General features: G+C 34.2%; 2 protein-coding genes across 2 annotated transcripts; both read left to right on the top strand.

The window, feature by feature from the left end:
- Window positions 1-8,980, top strand: LOC107626134. The gene is made up of 27 exons (XM_016328928.2): window positions 1-308; window positions 448-676; window positions 807-952; window positions 1,988-2,104; window positions 2,313-2,459; window positions 2,622-3,304; window positions 3,538-3,659; window positions 3,742-3,833; window positions 3,962-4,181; window positions 4,289-4,355; window positions 4,719-4,867; window positions 4,957-5,030; window positions 5,114-5,278; window positions 5,384-5,455; window positions 5,669-5,770; window positions 5,857-5,946; window positions 6,155-6,230; window positions 6,352-6,448; window positions 6,558-6,627; window positions 6,762-6,941; window positions 7,048-7,170; window positions 7,253-7,336; window positions 7,456-7,640; window positions 7,735-7,873; window positions 7,980-8,039; window positions 8,235-8,339; window positions 8,475-8,980. Exons 1-27 carry the CDS (start codon window positions 219-221, stop codon window positions 8,586-8,588), a joined length of 3,798 nt encoding a protein of 1,265 aa, XP_016184414.1. The 5' UTR covers window positions 1-218; the 3' UTR covers window positions 8,589-8,980.
- On the top strand, window positions 12,242-15,043 carry LOC107626135 (thiamine pyrophosphokinase 1). The gene is made up of 6 exons (XM_016328929.2): window positions 12,242-12,473; window positions 12,562-12,658; window positions 13,107-13,179; window positions 13,373-13,474; window positions 13,639-13,888; window positions 14,545-15,043. The coding sequence occupies exons 1-6, from the start codon at window positions 12,332-12,334 to the stop codon at window positions 14,664-14,666; spliced, it is 786 nt and encodes a 261-aa protein (XP_016184415.1). The 5' UTR covers window positions 12,242-12,331; the 3' UTR covers window positions 14,667-15,043.

Consider the following 17,188-nt stretch of genomic DNA (forward strand, 5'->3'; position numbering starts at 1 on the left):
CTTTCTTTCTTTCTTTCTCTTCTTTCTTCTCAATCATTCTTTTCCTCCAACAACAACAACAATAACAACAAACACAAAGTCATAACCCCAATTCTCTCTTTCTCTCTCTCTCTCTCTTGGATCACAGAAACCAAACACACACAACACATCGCAGAAACAACAACTTCGTCGATACCAGAAAGGGTGAATCACCACCCTCTCAAACCCAACCCAAAACCATGGTTGAAACTAGACGCAGTTCTTCCCAATCCTCAACCAAACGCACCCTCTCTTCGCCTTCTCCTTCTAACCCCAACAAAAGATCAAAGGTCTCCCCTTTTTCTCCAATCCGATTCATAGCAGAATTTTCAATTCCACCCTTTTAATTTTCTTTCCCCTTGATTACAAAATTATATTAAAAAAGATATTTTTTTTTTTGGTTGGGTCTGAATTTTCGTGATTATTTAGGTTTCTACCAACACCACAGAGGATGCATCGTCCACGACGCTTCCTGTTGCTGCTGCTCCTCCTGTGAACGAATCTGGACCCGGGAATGATGATCTACCCGAGACGGCGTCGTTGAAGGCCGTTGATGCTTGCAGCGATGATGTTTTGCCAGAAACTTTGTCGTTGAAGGCCACGCCTCCTTCTTTGCCGGCGGCAGAAGGGGATGATTTGGTGACGCCTCAGTCCATAGGTTAGAAAGTTGCAACCTTTTGGTTTCTTTCGTGGGAAGTGAATGATTCTTTTGCATGCATGTGGCTATTGGATAATGAATCTGTGGTGGAATTTGGAGTGAGTTTTGTGTTGAATTTTGTTAATTTTAGGTGAGGATGCGGTGGATGGAGAGAAATCAAGTGCTGCGGCGGCTTTGGCGGCGGCTGCTGCTGCCGGCCGAATGAAGAAGCGGTCAGTGAAATCGAAATCAGGACCTAAGACAGCATGGGGGAAGCTCCTTTCTCAGTGTTCTCAGGTTTGGTTTTTCGCTGTGAATTGAGTGTGCAAATTTTGCTATGTATTTTTTTTGTCTCTTGGAGTACTTGAATGGTTTTTGCATTGTGGAATTGGAATGCATGGTTAAAGTTGATCTATTGGAGTGATTTTAACGGATATAGAACTGCTTTGTCTTGAAATTTTGCACTTGACCTGCAAATTTGAATGATTGGTTGATTTTGCAAGATACTTTCTGCTTTATGGGAACTGATGACTGAAGTTTCAAAAAATGCTTCTAATGCTGCATGCTCAATTGCACTGACCGTGGTGCTTATTGCTCCTCAATCACATGTTGTTTGTGAAACTATACCTGCTTTCCTTGTTTTGATATATTAGTATGCATAAAGTAAGGAAGTTAGTGCAACTTTGTAGATAAAAGAGGGTATCTGGTGTAAGAGCAACAGATAAAGAGACAGGAAGTAATTATCCCAAAGTGGAAGGGGTGTTGTTGTATGTACTAAGAACTAACAAGGTCAGTGTAGTTATCCCTAGGTTATAAGATCGGAAAGGCTGGTGTTGTTTGTAACTAGTAATGGCTAGAAAAGGTAAGGGGTTAAATTTGATCCTTGGTGCAGTCCTATAATGTTGAGAAAAATCCTTTGTTAAACTACTTTAAAGTTCTATGCAGATATGATCTATGATAAGGACACTATGGATGGCAATGTTTGATCCATTTAGTGCACCCTACCTAATGAGATATGGCTTGGTTGTTGTTGTATTGTTCTGGCTAGAGAAAATTTTGTTTCTTGCAATATCATGCCACAGTTAGTCAATACTATGTAGGATGGAATCAATGTCAACTTTGCGCCAAAGATTTTGCATTACTTGATAAAAGCAATGCTGCGTGTGATTTCACCATAAAATATATAGGTGCTAGACATGAGTAAGTGAGACATCTACTTTGAAGCATCTTCTGCTTTTTTGGGCTTAAAATGTGGAGAATTCTGAGCTGATTGTGTTTTCATTAGTCATGTCAATCTAGAACTAATCATATTTGTTTTTCATTCTTCTCCAGATTCCTCACCAGCCTATGTGTGATCCTACCTTCACCATTGGCCAAGGTCGTCAGTGCAATTTATGGCTTAAAGATCCAACTGTTGGCAATATTTTGTGCAAGTTGAGCAACATCGAGGTAGAGGTTCCACCATATGTTTTATGCAATTTAAAACAGGCGGCTGAGTTGCTAATGATCTATCTGCTTTGCATTTTGGTTATAGAAAATGAGTCATTTGTATGATGCAAAAATTCCATTTCATATATCGGAAGGGATGATTTGTGTAATTATGTTAGATGGGTAATTACTATTTTAGATTACTGATCATGGTTGTTACTCTACACAGCGTGGAGGTTCACCTGTTGCATTACTGGAAATCACAGGAGGCAAAGGTGCTGTTCAAGTTAATGGTAAGACCTATCGCAAGAATGCACGCCTTATATTAAGTGGAGGTGATGAGGTGGTCTTCGGTTCTTCTGGCAAGCATGCTTATGTATCCTGTTCATATGGTTCCTATGAATTATATATCTGTTTTTGCCTCTTATACTTTGCACCTTCACTTACAATGCTCTATATCATTTTATATAACTGCCTTGTTTCTGTCATTCTTGAAGATATTCTATTGTGTTTTATGCGTTCCTTAGCGTGAATTCAGATCTTTCAGCAGCTCACAAATAATAATGTTGCTACCACTGGCATACCTTCTTCTGTGAGTATTTTAGAAGCTCAGAGTACTCCAGTGAATGGAATGCAAGTTGAAGCTAGATCAGGGGACCCTTCCGCTGTTGCTGGAGCATCAATATTAGCCTCATTATCTAATCTTCATAAAGATTTAGCTCGCCTTCCGCCTGCTGCTAAAGCTGGCAAGAATGTCCAACAAAACACAGATGCTTCATCACTACCTTCTGGCAATGGGGATGGTGTTCGAGACAATGAAGTGAAGGATATCACCAATACCGACGAGCAAACTGGAGCTGTTTCTGCTGAGAAAACTGTTCTTGCATCTTCTGCTATTGGTAACGAAAATCCTAGTGTTGACACCATGGAGGTTGATGCCAATGTGGATACAGATGCTGGGAAGATGGCTGCTGCTGCTACCTGTGAATTAAGGCCGTTGCTGCGCATGCTTGCTGGTTCATATCCTGATTTTGATTTAAGTAGTAGCATTACAAAGATATTGGAGGAGCGAAGGGAATTAAGAGAACTTCTTAAAGATGTTGATACCCCAGCAATATTGGCATCAACCAGGCGGCAAGCTTTTAAGGAGAGTTTACAACAAAGAGTTCTTAGTGCTGACAATATTGATGTCTCATTTGAAAGTTTCCCATACTATCTAAGGTGCATTGTTGCTTCTCGTTATTAACTTTTCTCTCATTTGATTTCCTAATATTTTTTCAATCTTAACTGGATTATACTTTTACTGTGGTCACTTCTTAGATGTTGGCTAACAGCTTGAATAATCTATATTTACTCTTATATTCTTTTATAGCCTGTAGTTACTGCTTAAAGATAGATGAGATCATAAGAAAATAAATTATGCATTCTTAGCTATGATGTTTCTATTTTTATAGCGATACGACAAAGACCGTTTTGATTGCTTCGACATATATTCATTTGAAGTGTAATGGCTTTGGAAAATTTGCCTCAGACCTCCCCTCAGTGTCCCCACGGATATTGTTATCTGGACCTGCAGGTAGTTCCTTCATTCTTGTTAATGCTTTGTTTTCCCCTTTCTGCAATCAAGAAATGCCTCTCATTATGCGATTCCTGTGTAGGTTCGGATATATATCAGGAGACTCTTGCCAAGGCACTTGCAAAGCATTTTGGTGCAAGGCTACTAATTGTGGATTCTCTTTCACTACCTGGTGTACGTTTTCTCAGATATTCTTTTGCTACTTCTTATTATCTGTTTGTATTGTTGAGATGATTTCTTCCTAAATCGCTGTTAATATAAACAGAATAATAATAGTTTTTGTTATGTGATTGATATTTCAGGGAACTCCATCAAAGGAAGTTGATTCTGCTAAAGAAAGTTCAAAGCCTGAACGACCATCTGTGTTGGCCAAGAGAAGTACACATGCTGCTTCTTTAAAACATAGTAAACCAGCTTCTAGTGTTGATGCTGAAATTGTGGGTGGATCCACAATAAGTTCTCAGGCTATGCTGAAGCAGGAGGTTTCTACTGCTTCATCAAAAGGCACTACTATTAAAACAGGTGTGCTGTTCTGTTGTTAAAAATTGAGCAACTATCTCCAAATTTACTTCCTATTGTACATATTGCATAGCACCTAAAGGTTAACATGAGGCTTAAATAATTTGCAGGTGATCGAGTAAAATTTGTTGGTAACTTCCCTTCTGCTGTCTCATCAATACAAAATTTTCCTTCAAGGTACTTTGTCTGATGGAAGAATTATTCTGAATACAATTCAGTCAATCTGCATTTGATCTGAACTTGTGGAGAAGAGAGATCTTTTTTATCCTTTTTGTTGAGTAGGCTATAACCATTGAAAATCATTCAAAAGAAGATTAAAGGAAGAATATTGAATTTCTAATTGACAGCAATTTGTTTTGAGTGGCATGAATGCATAGTATTAGGGATATTTGTTTACCTAAGGATTTCAGTTTCCATTTTTAAATTTCTTGTTTGGTGCACCCCTAGTTGTCCTCATCTAGAAAAACATTTTTTAAATATTTTGTTTAAAATTTTGTTGCCTTTGAAAATTAAGACTTAAGACTTTGCTATGTTGGACAGGGGACCAAGCTATGGCTCTCGTGGAAAAGTTATGCTTGCATTTGAAGATAATGGGTCTTCGAAGATTGGGGTTAGGTTTGATAAATCAATTCCTGATGGCAATGATCTTGGTGGTCTTTGTGAAGATGATCGCGGGTTCTTTTGTTCTGGTATTTCAATCTGCTTTTTTGAACTTAGGATCCTTTGGCTACATATTGGATCTTGTGCATTAAAATTCCATTGGTGATTTATACTGCAGCAAATCATTTGTTGAGAGTAGATGGTTCAGGGGGCGATGACGTTGACAAGATTGCAGTTCAAGAAATCTTTGAGGTGAGCCTGGTTCTATGCTTGTTCCATTGTTTTTCTCGATGCCTGGTGAAATAATGACATCCATTTTGATGTTGTTTACATAGGTTGTTACCAGTCAGAGTCAAAACGGAGCAGTGGTATTATTCATTAAAGACATAGAGAAGGCAATGGTTGGGTACACCGAGATGTTGAAAATTAAATTTGAAAGCTTGCCACAGAATGTGGTGGTAATTGCCTCTCATACCCAGCTGGACAATCGAAAGGAGAAGGTACACCTTTTTACTATTATATATTTTTGCTGATGTTTGGTTGTATTGATCTCATGTTCAAGAAATCTTGTTTGCTGATTTTATTTCTGTCTTCTATGCTTTCAGACACAACCTGGTGGCCTTCTATTTACGAAGTTTGGGAGCAATCAGACAGCACTACTAGATCTTGCTTTTCCGGTAAATAATAGTAACCATTTCGCTTCATATAATTCTTTAAATAATGATGTAATTCTTTCTTGGAAGTTGCCAGTCTTGTCTGGGCTATGCCCTTGAATATTTTTTTTGTGTCTCTTTATATATATATATATATATATATTAGCTTTTTGTCATGGCTCCTTCAGGAATTATTGATTATTGAACTACTGTAATTTGGTATTTAACTTTGGACAGGATAATTTTGGTAGACTGCACGATAGGAGCAAAGAAACACCCAAAGTAATGAAGCAACTTGGTCGCCTCTTCCCAAACAGAGTGACTATACAGCTGCCTCAGGTATCACCATAGATTAATATTATTGTACGATTTGTTTCGTTGCCATCAACAGTTCATGGATCAGTTCTAATTTGAAACTTCTACAGGATGAGACCTTGCTTTCTGATTGGAAGCAGCAGCTAGAGCGTGATGTTGAGACTATGAAAGCTCAGTCTAATGTTGTGAGCATTCGCACGGTGAGCCTTCCAACATCTTCTGTCCTTTATTTAATATGCCTTTATATATTTATTTTGTTTTGTTTTGCTATTCTCCTTTTCTTGATTGAATTTGTTCAGTGACTAGTATGTTGATTGTCGCTGTACACTAGATGCTCTGGCTATAAACACCAAGTGTCATGTGTTACTATTTGTTATACTTACAATGTGATTCCTTTGTTGATATCAGGTTCTCAGCAGAGTTGGATTGGAATGTCCTGACTTGGAGACTGTCTGCATCAAAGATCAAGCCCTAACAACCGAAAGTCAGCATTCTTTTTAACCTTTTCCCCACCATTTTTATTTGAAGCAAATGTAGCATCTAAGTATGGAAATTTCAGATTTGCTTCCAAAATGCTGATTTTATGCTATTGTTCCTTTTACTAGGTGTGGAAAAGATCATTGGTTGGGCAATAAGTTACCAGCTTATGCACTCATCTGAACCCTTATCCAAAGATTCTAAGCTTGTTCTGTCTGCAGAAAGGTGTCATGACTTCTTTCCATCTTGATCCTGCCATCCTAAAATTTTGAGTAATGAGAAATATAACAAAATCTTTTAATTTCTAACCCTTATTCACACTTCATCGGTGCAGCATTAATTATGGGCTGAACATTCTGCATGGCATTCAAAATGAAAACAAGAGCTTAAAGAAATCATTGAAGGTAATTTAACACATTCTGTTGCAAATTTATACATTTTATCATCTTATTATGCGCAACCTGCTTTGCATTGTAACTTTTCCAAAATATGCAATTGCCTATATTTAGTCTCTCTTATACTTGTTCTTCCATGACAGGATGTGGTTACCGAGAATGAATTTGAGAAAAAATTGCTTGGTGATGTTATTCCACCAACCGATATTGGGGTGACATTCGATGATATTGGAGCTTTGGAAAATGTGAAGGACACCTTGAAGGAATTGGTCATGCTTCCTCTTCAGAGGCCGGAATTGTTTTGCAAAGGGCAGCTGACTAAGGTAGAAGATTCTCTTTAGTTGCATCTAATGATTTGTCAAATACTTTATGTAGATTATGTAATGTCTTCAGCATCTGATACAATTACTTTGTTATTTGTATATTTAGCCTTGCAAAGGAATATTGCTTTTTGGCCCCCCTGGCACAGGAAAAACTATGCTTGCAAAAGCTGTAGCAACCGAAGCTGGAGCGAATTTTATCAACATTTCAATGTCCAGCATTACTTCGAAGGTATTAGAAGTTTTACAAATTGAAACTTCTATGTTCCTTTTGTGCTTAAGCAACACGGTGATATCATTTTTGTTTGTTGCAGTGGTTTGGTGAAGGAGAAAAATATGTCAAAGCAGTCTTTTCACTGGCCAGCAAGATTGCTCCAAGTGTTATTTTCGTCGATGAGGTTAGTATATGCCATGTGTATATTCCATTGAATTTTTTCTTTCCTTTAGAGTAATTTTTTTATTTCTTTAAATATGAGCTATCCATGGTTATTTTTTATTTTATTTATGTTTTTGCCAGGTTGATAGTATGTTGGGAAGACGGGAAAATCCAGGTGAGCACGAGGCTATGCGTAAAATGAAGAATGAGTTTATGGTTAATTGGGATGGTCTGCGTACAAAGGATAAAGAACGTATACTTGTTCTTGCTGCTACGAATAGGCCATTTGATCTTGATGAAGCTGTTATTAGGAGGCTTCCACGAAGGTAAATATGTTATTTGTTATGTCAACATCTTTTTCATGTTGATAGTATGTGATCTGTGCTGAACTAACACGAGCTTTCGTCAAAAACTCTGTAGATTGATGGTTAATTTGCCAGATGCTCCAAATAGAGAAAAAATTCTAAAAGTCATTTTAGCAAAGGAAGATTTGGCAATGGACGTTGATTTGGATGCGTTGGCAAATATGACTGATGGATATTCAGGGAGCGATCTAAAGGTTATCTTTCTATCTATCTATCAATCGCGCCTCTTCTTGGTTTCCAGAGAAGTTATCAGATCTGGTTTTGTGTAAAATATTCTGATGGTTATGTTTTCAATGACAGAATCTTTGCGTCACAGCGGCTCACTGCCCAATAAGAGAGATCTTGGAGAAGGAGAAGAAGGTAAGCTCTTTTAAAATCTTTGTTGTCTTTCTTCCTTGTTCATAAATTGCTTTAGGCTCTATATTCTTTCACACGACTCGGTTATTTGAATATTTAGAACAATAGTTCTTGATAGTGCTAAAAAAAGACAATAAGTCTACATGTTTAACAAATTGTACTGGTATTTGACATGCTAATATGAAATTCAATTTTCAGGAGAGAAGTTTAGCACAAGCTGAGAACAAACCTTTGCCGAGATTGTGTAGCAGTGCCGATATTCGACCCTTAAAGATGGAAGATTTTAAATATGCACATGAGCAGGTATGTTATACAGAATCAGTTACTTGTTCTTTCTACAGTGATCACGATCCATCTGGATCATATGTCCTTGGCTTGCAAAGGCTCTTGGCTTTCAAAGGCTATGTTATTTAACACTTCGTTTATGCATTCATGAAGGTGTGCGCGAGTGTGTCATCGGAATCAAACAATATGAATGAGCTACTCCAATGGAATGACCTTTACGGAGAAGGCGGCTCGAGAAAAATGAGATCATTGAGCTATTTCATGTGAAAGCCTCTCTGTATAGCTGCACTTCTTGCTTAGGCTAATTCTTCTATCACACCTAAATGGTGGAGCAAGGTCAGTGACCAGTTGTAATGGAATTTTCCATCATTTTGGTCCTGTCCCCTTTTGTATTATATCATAGGTTTTGTTCTTTATTTTTTGCTTTCATCCCTCATCACCATTCTCTATTTTACCTATTCAAATTTTTTCATACTTAATTAGAATTATTTGACAATTTTCATTGGAGATAAAGCTTTACTTTTAGGTCCCTTTGCTGATCCAACTCTTCTCTCTCCCCCTCGTTCTTCCTCCCTAAAGGCTTTGTGGGGTGTTCTGTTTGTACATAGCAAACTTTTTTTTTTCTCTTTTAAGGAATAAAGTTCTTATTTTTCATGATAGTTGTGGTTTGAAGTGTGAAACCCCAATCCCCCAATGCAGAATCAGACACTAATCATTGTGCCTTGTGCTTATTCTTATGCAAATCCATGATGGAGGGTGAATATGATTTTTTTCTTCAATTTTATTGGTGTAAAGCCAAATGCAAAATCAGATACTAGTAATAGTGCATTATGCTTATTCTTATGCAAATCCATGATGGAAGGTGAATGTGGTGTTCTTCAATTTGATTTGAATGTTCTCAATCTCTGTTCCTTGAGTGAATTTAGTGGCATGTGGCATAAATAATATATTATATGATTCTTTATGTTTTGAAAAATAAATATTAAGAATTAGTTAAGGCAACTTGCTAAAGGATATACTAAAGATAGTTTTTATATAAACAAAAAACTAGAATTTTTCAAAAGAGACATTCCATTTTTGCTGTGGACTTGCTATGTAAGCTGGTTTTCCTTAACCATAGAAATTTGTGACTGATGAAACATGATGCTTGATTCCATTGCTCTTGATATATTGATATCTCCATATTACATTGAAAGATAGATATATTGATATCCCCATGTTGAACAACACCTCAAACAAATTCTCCTCACGGTTCTCCACATGTAGTTTGCATTCATTGTGTGGAGCAGTGAGGTTTGAAAGAAGAAATGTTTTTTCTGCACTACTCGAATAGTGAGATCTCAAAAAATGTCATCTCAACACAACTCATGCTAAATTGTACAAGACTAGTGTGTGTTATAATTTGTATAACGAAACCAAGTTGGGTTGGTCTAGTGGTTAGTTTACTAATCTATTTAACCAAGTAAGTATTGAGGGTTCAAATTCATCCTGTGTATGTAACAATTCTTTAGTCAACGACAAATTCTTAAATGGAGTCAGATCTATAATAGATTAGTTTTTGATTTGCAGGTTGGAGATAAGTAGGAAATTAAGAAATAATTTGTATAATGAAATTGGTTATTTGTGTTGTTTAAGTGTTTAACTAGTATTTTCAATTGTTAGAAAAAAGGATGTATGTCAATATAAAATTTATAATAATTGAATTGATGGTTACTTTTTGTGTATAAAAATATTTTTAAAATTACGTGTATTATCACATACCATTAAAAGATAGATATAATTAAATAATTATGTAAAAATTATATTATTATTTTATCAAAATTAATTTAAAAAAAAGGGGTGATCAAAATGAATAGAAGAGTGATGGATCATAGATATTAATTGGCACATGGGATGGGAGATGGCATAATACTATAAATTCCAAAACAATGATTGGTTTACATCACTATATCAAAGAAAAAAGAAGCAAGTCTTAGAGGACCAACCGTTCCTAGTTATGAATGTCCCTTCAAAACGGAGCATACCAAATCCTCAATAATGCAACAATACAAGTACAGCTATATCCACACAAAAATCCTTATTTTATTTTATTTAATTTGATCATGCCAAATAAAAAAATACTAATATAAAGTAAACCATGTTTTTGGTACATTAGTTTTTAAAATACTTAAGAATTTGAGTACTTCAAACTTTCATATATAAATATATAAATACCGTGTGAAAAGTGAAAACTATTAAAGATGTGAGTGTTATAAATATCTAGCATTCCATCAAAATAGTATATATACTTATGTTCCTTTATACATGTAACTTTTAACGAGAATTAGTAGATTAATATGCATTATTAACCCCATCCTTCATTAATTAAATGTGTATAAACAATAAATATAAAATTAATCAAGATATTATACACTTTATCTTTTTAGTAAATAGTCTTAAGTTTAACTCTTATAAATCACAAGTTTTTTATTTTAATAAATACCTATATAAAATAAAGATACCTTTAAAAAAGAAATGTGAATTAAATTAGCTTAAGAAATTACTAAACTTTTGCCCCCCTACTAGCGCAGTCACAAATCACAATAGTCAAAAAAAAGTTTATACACACACAGTCAGTGAAGTTAAACGCTAATGGGCTTCCGAAAAATTAAGAAATACAGCACTTCTTAATCTCTAAAATTTGAATTTTTTATTTTTAATTTAAACTTTAAACACTAAATCTAAGCTAAACTTTAAATATGAGCCATTAATATAAAATATATATTAAAAATAAATTAAATAATTAATAATATTTGACTTATTTTAAAATAGTTAAAATATTTTAAATTTATATTATTTAAAATTTATTAATTATTATTATAATTAATAAATATTAAATAAAATAAGTTTAATTTTTTTTGAATCCCGCTAGGAACCAATGAGAAATCTTGACAATGTGTACAATGAGTTAGTTATTTATCCCAATAGAGATAAATAATAAATTCAAAAACTCTCGTTCAATTATTTCACATCAAATTTCAAATTTCAAATTTTTAAAAAATCTAGTTAGTTATTTTAAAAAAATAACCATATGAATCCTCCTATACTCTCTTCTTTTTCAACCGGTGGCCACCCCCACCTTCATCAATAATTATCCATTTCACGGTCGCTTGGCTTGTTACACGCCACTCACCCTTAATAAAAATAACCATCTAATAAAAATAATCATTCGCATACCTAATGAATTGAACATCTAACATATTTTAATTATATATAACTAAACTAAATTCAATCAAAATAATCATCTACATAAAAATTAAAATAACCATCCGTATGGCTACTAAAATGACCATCCTAAATTAATTATTAAAATAGAAGAAGAAGATGAATAAACAGAAAAAATAACTATTGTGTGAAATATAATTTTGAAGGACTAATCATGACGAAAGTGGTGAGAAGAGGATTGAAGGAATGGGAGAAAACGAAGCCGGTTCGGAAGAGAGGCACGAAAACAACGGCAATAACGTTAGGCTGAGCGTCGGAGAACGAGGCGCGTCGGGCTGACCGATGGATGTGAGGACGGTGTCGGTCGGAGAATGCGGCGCGGAAGTATGGCTGGGAGGAATTCAGTGACACGAGATAAAGATCGGAGAAGATGACGGTGAGTTTTAGACGTATATTGGTGGTTACGGTAATATTAGAAATAACTGTACGTAGTGTGAATGGGTTTAAATATTAATCTTAATTTTCAAATTTTAAAATTTGAAGTCAAATAATTAATTAATGATCTAATTTTTAACTGTAATTTTATTTTTTTTTAATCTATTGTACACGTGATACACAATTAATATTGATTTCCAATATTTTTTTTATTTTTTTTATCTTTTTTTTTTTAATCTTACTATCATTACCTTTAAACAACACGTATAAATACATTGTTAACTAATTTTGATGGCTACCATGTTTGAAATTCAACACGTGAATGTGAGAGCTGAAAGAGAAGCAAGCGTAGAGAGAGAAGAAGAAAGAAGATGGAGGATTCTTTCATGTCTCACCGTTCAACGTTCCTTCTTCCACCGCAGAATAAAGACAACACCTCTTCTGTAACTAACTATGCTCTCGTCATTCTCAATCAGCGCCTTCCTACCTACGCACCTCTTCTTTGGGACCACGGTACTCTCTCTCTCTCTCTCTCGCTTCTTATTCCATTGTCGTTTTGTTTGTGTTTCTTTATTTCTCTGTGTCGTTTTGCGTGCTACAGCGAAGCTGAGAGTGTGTGCTGACGGTGGTGCCAATCGCCTGTTCGATGAAATGACTCAGCTTTTGCATTCTGAACAGCCATCTCTTCTTCAATCCAGGTTTCCCTTTTTTTTTTCCAAAATTTTTTGCTTGCATGAGTGTTTTGTTCAATTCAGAAAAGAGGGTATCCGAATTCAGAATCAAAATTGAAAATTGTAACTTTTTTTATTTTTTTTTCATGACACTTGCTTGCTCCAAAATAATTAGGTACTTATTCTTCCTTTAAAGTGAGGTTTTATGTTCAGAGTCTTGTTAATAACTTTGAGAGTTAAAAATGGAAAAAAAAAAAAATTGGAGTATTGATTTTTAAGAAAAATGGAAAATTGTAACCTTGTTTTGTCCTTTTATGTACTTCTGGCTACTGTGTCACTATTTTATTGGGGTAATAATTTCATTTTCTAACTATATGTATTTGGATGTAGTCATCAGTTCTATTCTAAGTGGTTTTTTTAGGTGTTTTGCTATATATTCTTTAGTTGGAGATTTAGGTTGCTGAGTTTTATATAGGTACAAGCCTGATGTAATCAAAGGTGACATGGATTCAATCCGGACAGAAGTACTCGAATATTATAAAAAGCTGGTATTTTGCTCTGTCTATTTGTTCTATTCTGCAGTGGTCTTTTTGCCTTAGCTTTTATATGCATGTGAAGTAGTGGAATATGGTTTTAATGGTTCAACAAATTCCCATTTAAATTGGTCCTACTTATTACTTCCTTATATGTGATCTTTCCATAAATCATTCCAAGGGTCTTATGTTTGTATCCTGTCTGCAGGGAACTAAGATAATAGATGAATCTCACGATCAGGATACCACAGATTTACACAAATGTATATCGTACATACTTGACCAAACACCAGATATTGATAAATCAAAAGTAAGTTGCTCATCTGGTTATACCTTTTTTTTTATACTTTTTAATGGTGCTTGGTGATTTTTCTGTTGCCAAATCAATAAGCAACTATTATTGAGACTTATTAATTTTATGGGATTAGTCCAGCTGAGCACTCTTGACTTTTTCCCCACTTGACATAATCACAGCTTTGCATTCTTGTTACCGGAGCACTTGGCGGGCGATTTGATCATGAAATGGGGAACATCAATGTTCTATGCCGTTTCTCTAACACTCGAATTGTCCTTCTGTCTGAGGATTGCCTCATTCACCTTCTTCCGCGGAGTCACTGTCATAAGATCTTTGTTCAATCTTCCATTGAGGGTCCACATTGCGGACTGATTCCCATTGGAATGCCATCTGCGAAGTCTACAACCACCGGCCTCCGGTGGGACCTTAGTAAGTATATTGTCGTAATCATCAATACTCTTCCATGGTTTCTGCCTGATGACATGCTGCCACAAAAGTCCGATTCTTCTATAGTCAATTCAAATTACTAGATTAGGTGGACTTTGCATAATATCCTGTATTTCTTGTGAATAACTTAATAAACACATACTGTATCTAAAAGCGATCGGGCAGTTGTTGTCCACTTGTCCTTAAAGGCAGATCCTGAATGCAAACTTTGTGAATAAAATGGATTGGTATGGGGAGCTAACTTGGTTTTTTAAACCAGATATATGTAGTTAGTGTTAGGGTGTGTCTTGTTTTAACACATGTAAAAGGTGATTCTACAACTAAATTTTTTTTTATATAATTGCAAAAGCTGGAAACTTTTTTATGAGAAGCTATTATTATCAGTTTCCACTTAATGGCATATATATTTGTTTCAAGTTGGATTAATCTATCTGGATTAGTTTTGAAATTTTACCAAATTTGTGTAAATGCAAAAACAGCAAATATAGTATAAATTTGATATTTTTTTGTTGGATAGTTAGATATGGCTGTGATGGTTCTGATTAATTAATATATTGTCTTTTTTAATCACTGTTGTTAACTTGTTTGATAGTGGAAGCAGATGATAACTAACTACTATCTTATTTTGTCTATTTCAGATAACACAGAGATGAGATTTGGTGGCTTAGTAAGCACATCAAATATAGTAAAAGGAGATATAGTAACAGTTCAGTCTGATTCAGATCTTCTTTGGACCATTTCCATCAAGAGGAAACCCTAGTTAATGCCACTCATTCCACTGAAGCCAATTACACTTATATGAGCAGAGAGAATTCATGGATGAATTTTCTGACAAGCATAGAGATGAGTATTTACCAAGATGCCAAGGGGCATTGGGCATGTACTACTAATTAATGAGCACTATGGAAGCTAGCAATGTACTAAAGAAGATGAAGCAACTTTAGGTTGCCTTCTGATTTTCCACTTCAAGCTGTAAGTTTATTAAGCTATCAAATGTTAATTTCCATTCATTTGTGTCAATACCATTATTTTAGAAATTTGATCACTTTATATAAGAAACTTTGTTTCATAATGGATTAATCCGATTTGATAGTTGATACAAATATACACGGGCATTAAGTATGCCACTTTTTGTTTCTGATATTACAGTGGTAATTGTGTTTTTTTGAAATATAGACGGCTGGAGTATTATTTTCAAATGTGGAACCGCTTAATTAAAAAAGTAGAAATTGAACCGTCCGATTTGTTAGAGGTACAAAAATCAAATCGTCTGATTTGTAGAGATACATAAATTGGACCGTCCAATTTGTGGGAAGTGCAGAAATCAGACCATTCAATTTGTGTTTAAAAAATTAAAAATTAGTGAATATTAAGATAAAATAAAAATGAGGAAAAATTCAATTTTTTTCAAACAAATTTCAAGATATTTTGTCCTCAATAAAATACAAGTTTAATATATTGGATATATATATTATTTTGTATTAAAAATATTTTTTTTATTAAAATATTATATTTATACAAAAAATTATTCACAAAATAAAGTATCCTATATTTGTATATATGTACAATAAATATATTTGTATATATGTAAATGTGTTATGTGTCCTTGGATTAACTCTAACTTGTATAACGAACATGTCCACATCGTAATCTAAATATGGTTGTATTTTACTTTTTAGGTATTGTTGAATATTTTCTTTTAAAAAGATAGAATCATAATGTGATTAATCTAGTCGCGTTAACTAAAGAATAAATCTTTTATTCGGTCTCACAAATTTTAATGTTGAATAATCTTGTCTTTCACTATTTTCTTTTTCCATTATAATTGAAGTCTTCAAACATATAAACTATTAGATAAAATAGGTTAGGATTTAAGAATGATTAATATATAATATAACTCATCATCTTTTTTAATTACTATAAAAGTAGACATATTAGTCATTCAAATTTGTATATATAAAGTAATCAATTTGTTAACAATAATTTCTTTGCGCTCTTTTTAAAAGTTTTATACAAATGGATGAATTTAAGATAGTGAATGAGTGTTTCGTCTGACCTGGACAAAGTATTCGAATATGTTCTCATATATTTTGCATTTAGTCCGAGATACTTTCTTAAAAAAAAATATCGGTTGAACTGTCTTAATCAACTAAAGTTCTGTGCAGGTTGATGTTTATTAGGACCATTGTGATTATTACTAGATTGTCATAACAGGGTAATACACTTTGAGCATCTTTTTTAATGAAGGTGATCTTAGATAGATGAAGGGTCTTACTTTTTGGCTCCGACCTAGAATACCTCTTTCATGTGTCTTTTTTCAAGAGATTTTTTAGACCTCTACTTGCAAACCCTCCTACAATCATATGGCTGTGATGCTTAGTAGTTTTTCTAGGTTTATTCAATCCCTCTCTTTCTCTAATCTTTTAATCTTTTCTGAATGTCTTGTACTTCCTGTCTGACCCATTAGCTTCCAGATATTTATCAAATTTGTCATCTCGTGTAACCTTTTCAATGACATTTTTTAAGATCATAACAATTATTAGTGTGATGGCCATAGATACAATGGTATTTGTAATATTTTGACTTGTTGTCTCTTTTCTTGTTTTGGATAATTCGTGGAGGTGATAACTTTTCAACTAGACAAATATCCTTATAAACTTCACCTAAAGACACTCTTAAAAGAAATGTAGGAGTGGTGCCTCTTTGGCTAATTAGTATAGTCTTCGTTCTTTATTTGTTCTTCCTTTTTATCAATCTAGCCAGCCTCTTTATTTCAATGAGATTTTTTTAGTTGGTCAGTTTTTTATATATTAATATATTTTTCTATCATTTTTCGGACCTCTCCCTAATAAATTTGGAACATGCTTGATTTTGTCTTTTTGAATGAAAAAGTGGGTGAAAAAATTTTGGCCAAATCATCGAAACATATTACTGCTTTTAAGAATAGATTGTCAAACTATTTTATAGTTGCTTTGATTAATGTGGTCGGAAATGCCTTACATTGAGTTACATCAAACGCATCTGTTAAATACATACAACTTTTAAAATTGTTGAGATGGTGTCGGAGATCAGTTGTGCCATTGTAAAGGTCTATGTCAAGGCTCTTGAAGTTTTTGGAGATTTTAGCGCGCATGATTCTTTAAAAAAAAGATCACTCCCAAAGAAAATTGGATCATTTTTCTTTCGATCTCCCCTGCTTCTTAAGTCGGTTTCCAGTTTCTTGAGCTTTTCTTCAAGATTTTTACGGTTGTGTGACTCTCTTCATAGTTGCGACTCATATTC

This window comes from Arachis ipaensis, chromosome B02 (genome assembly GCF_000816755.2).
Source record: "Arachis ipaensis cultivar K30076 chromosome B02, Araip1.1, whole genome shotgun sequence".
In the NCBI taxonomy this organism is placed as follows: Eukaryota; Viridiplantae; Streptophyta; class Magnoliopsida; order Fabales; family Fabaceae; genus Arachis; species Arachis ipaensis.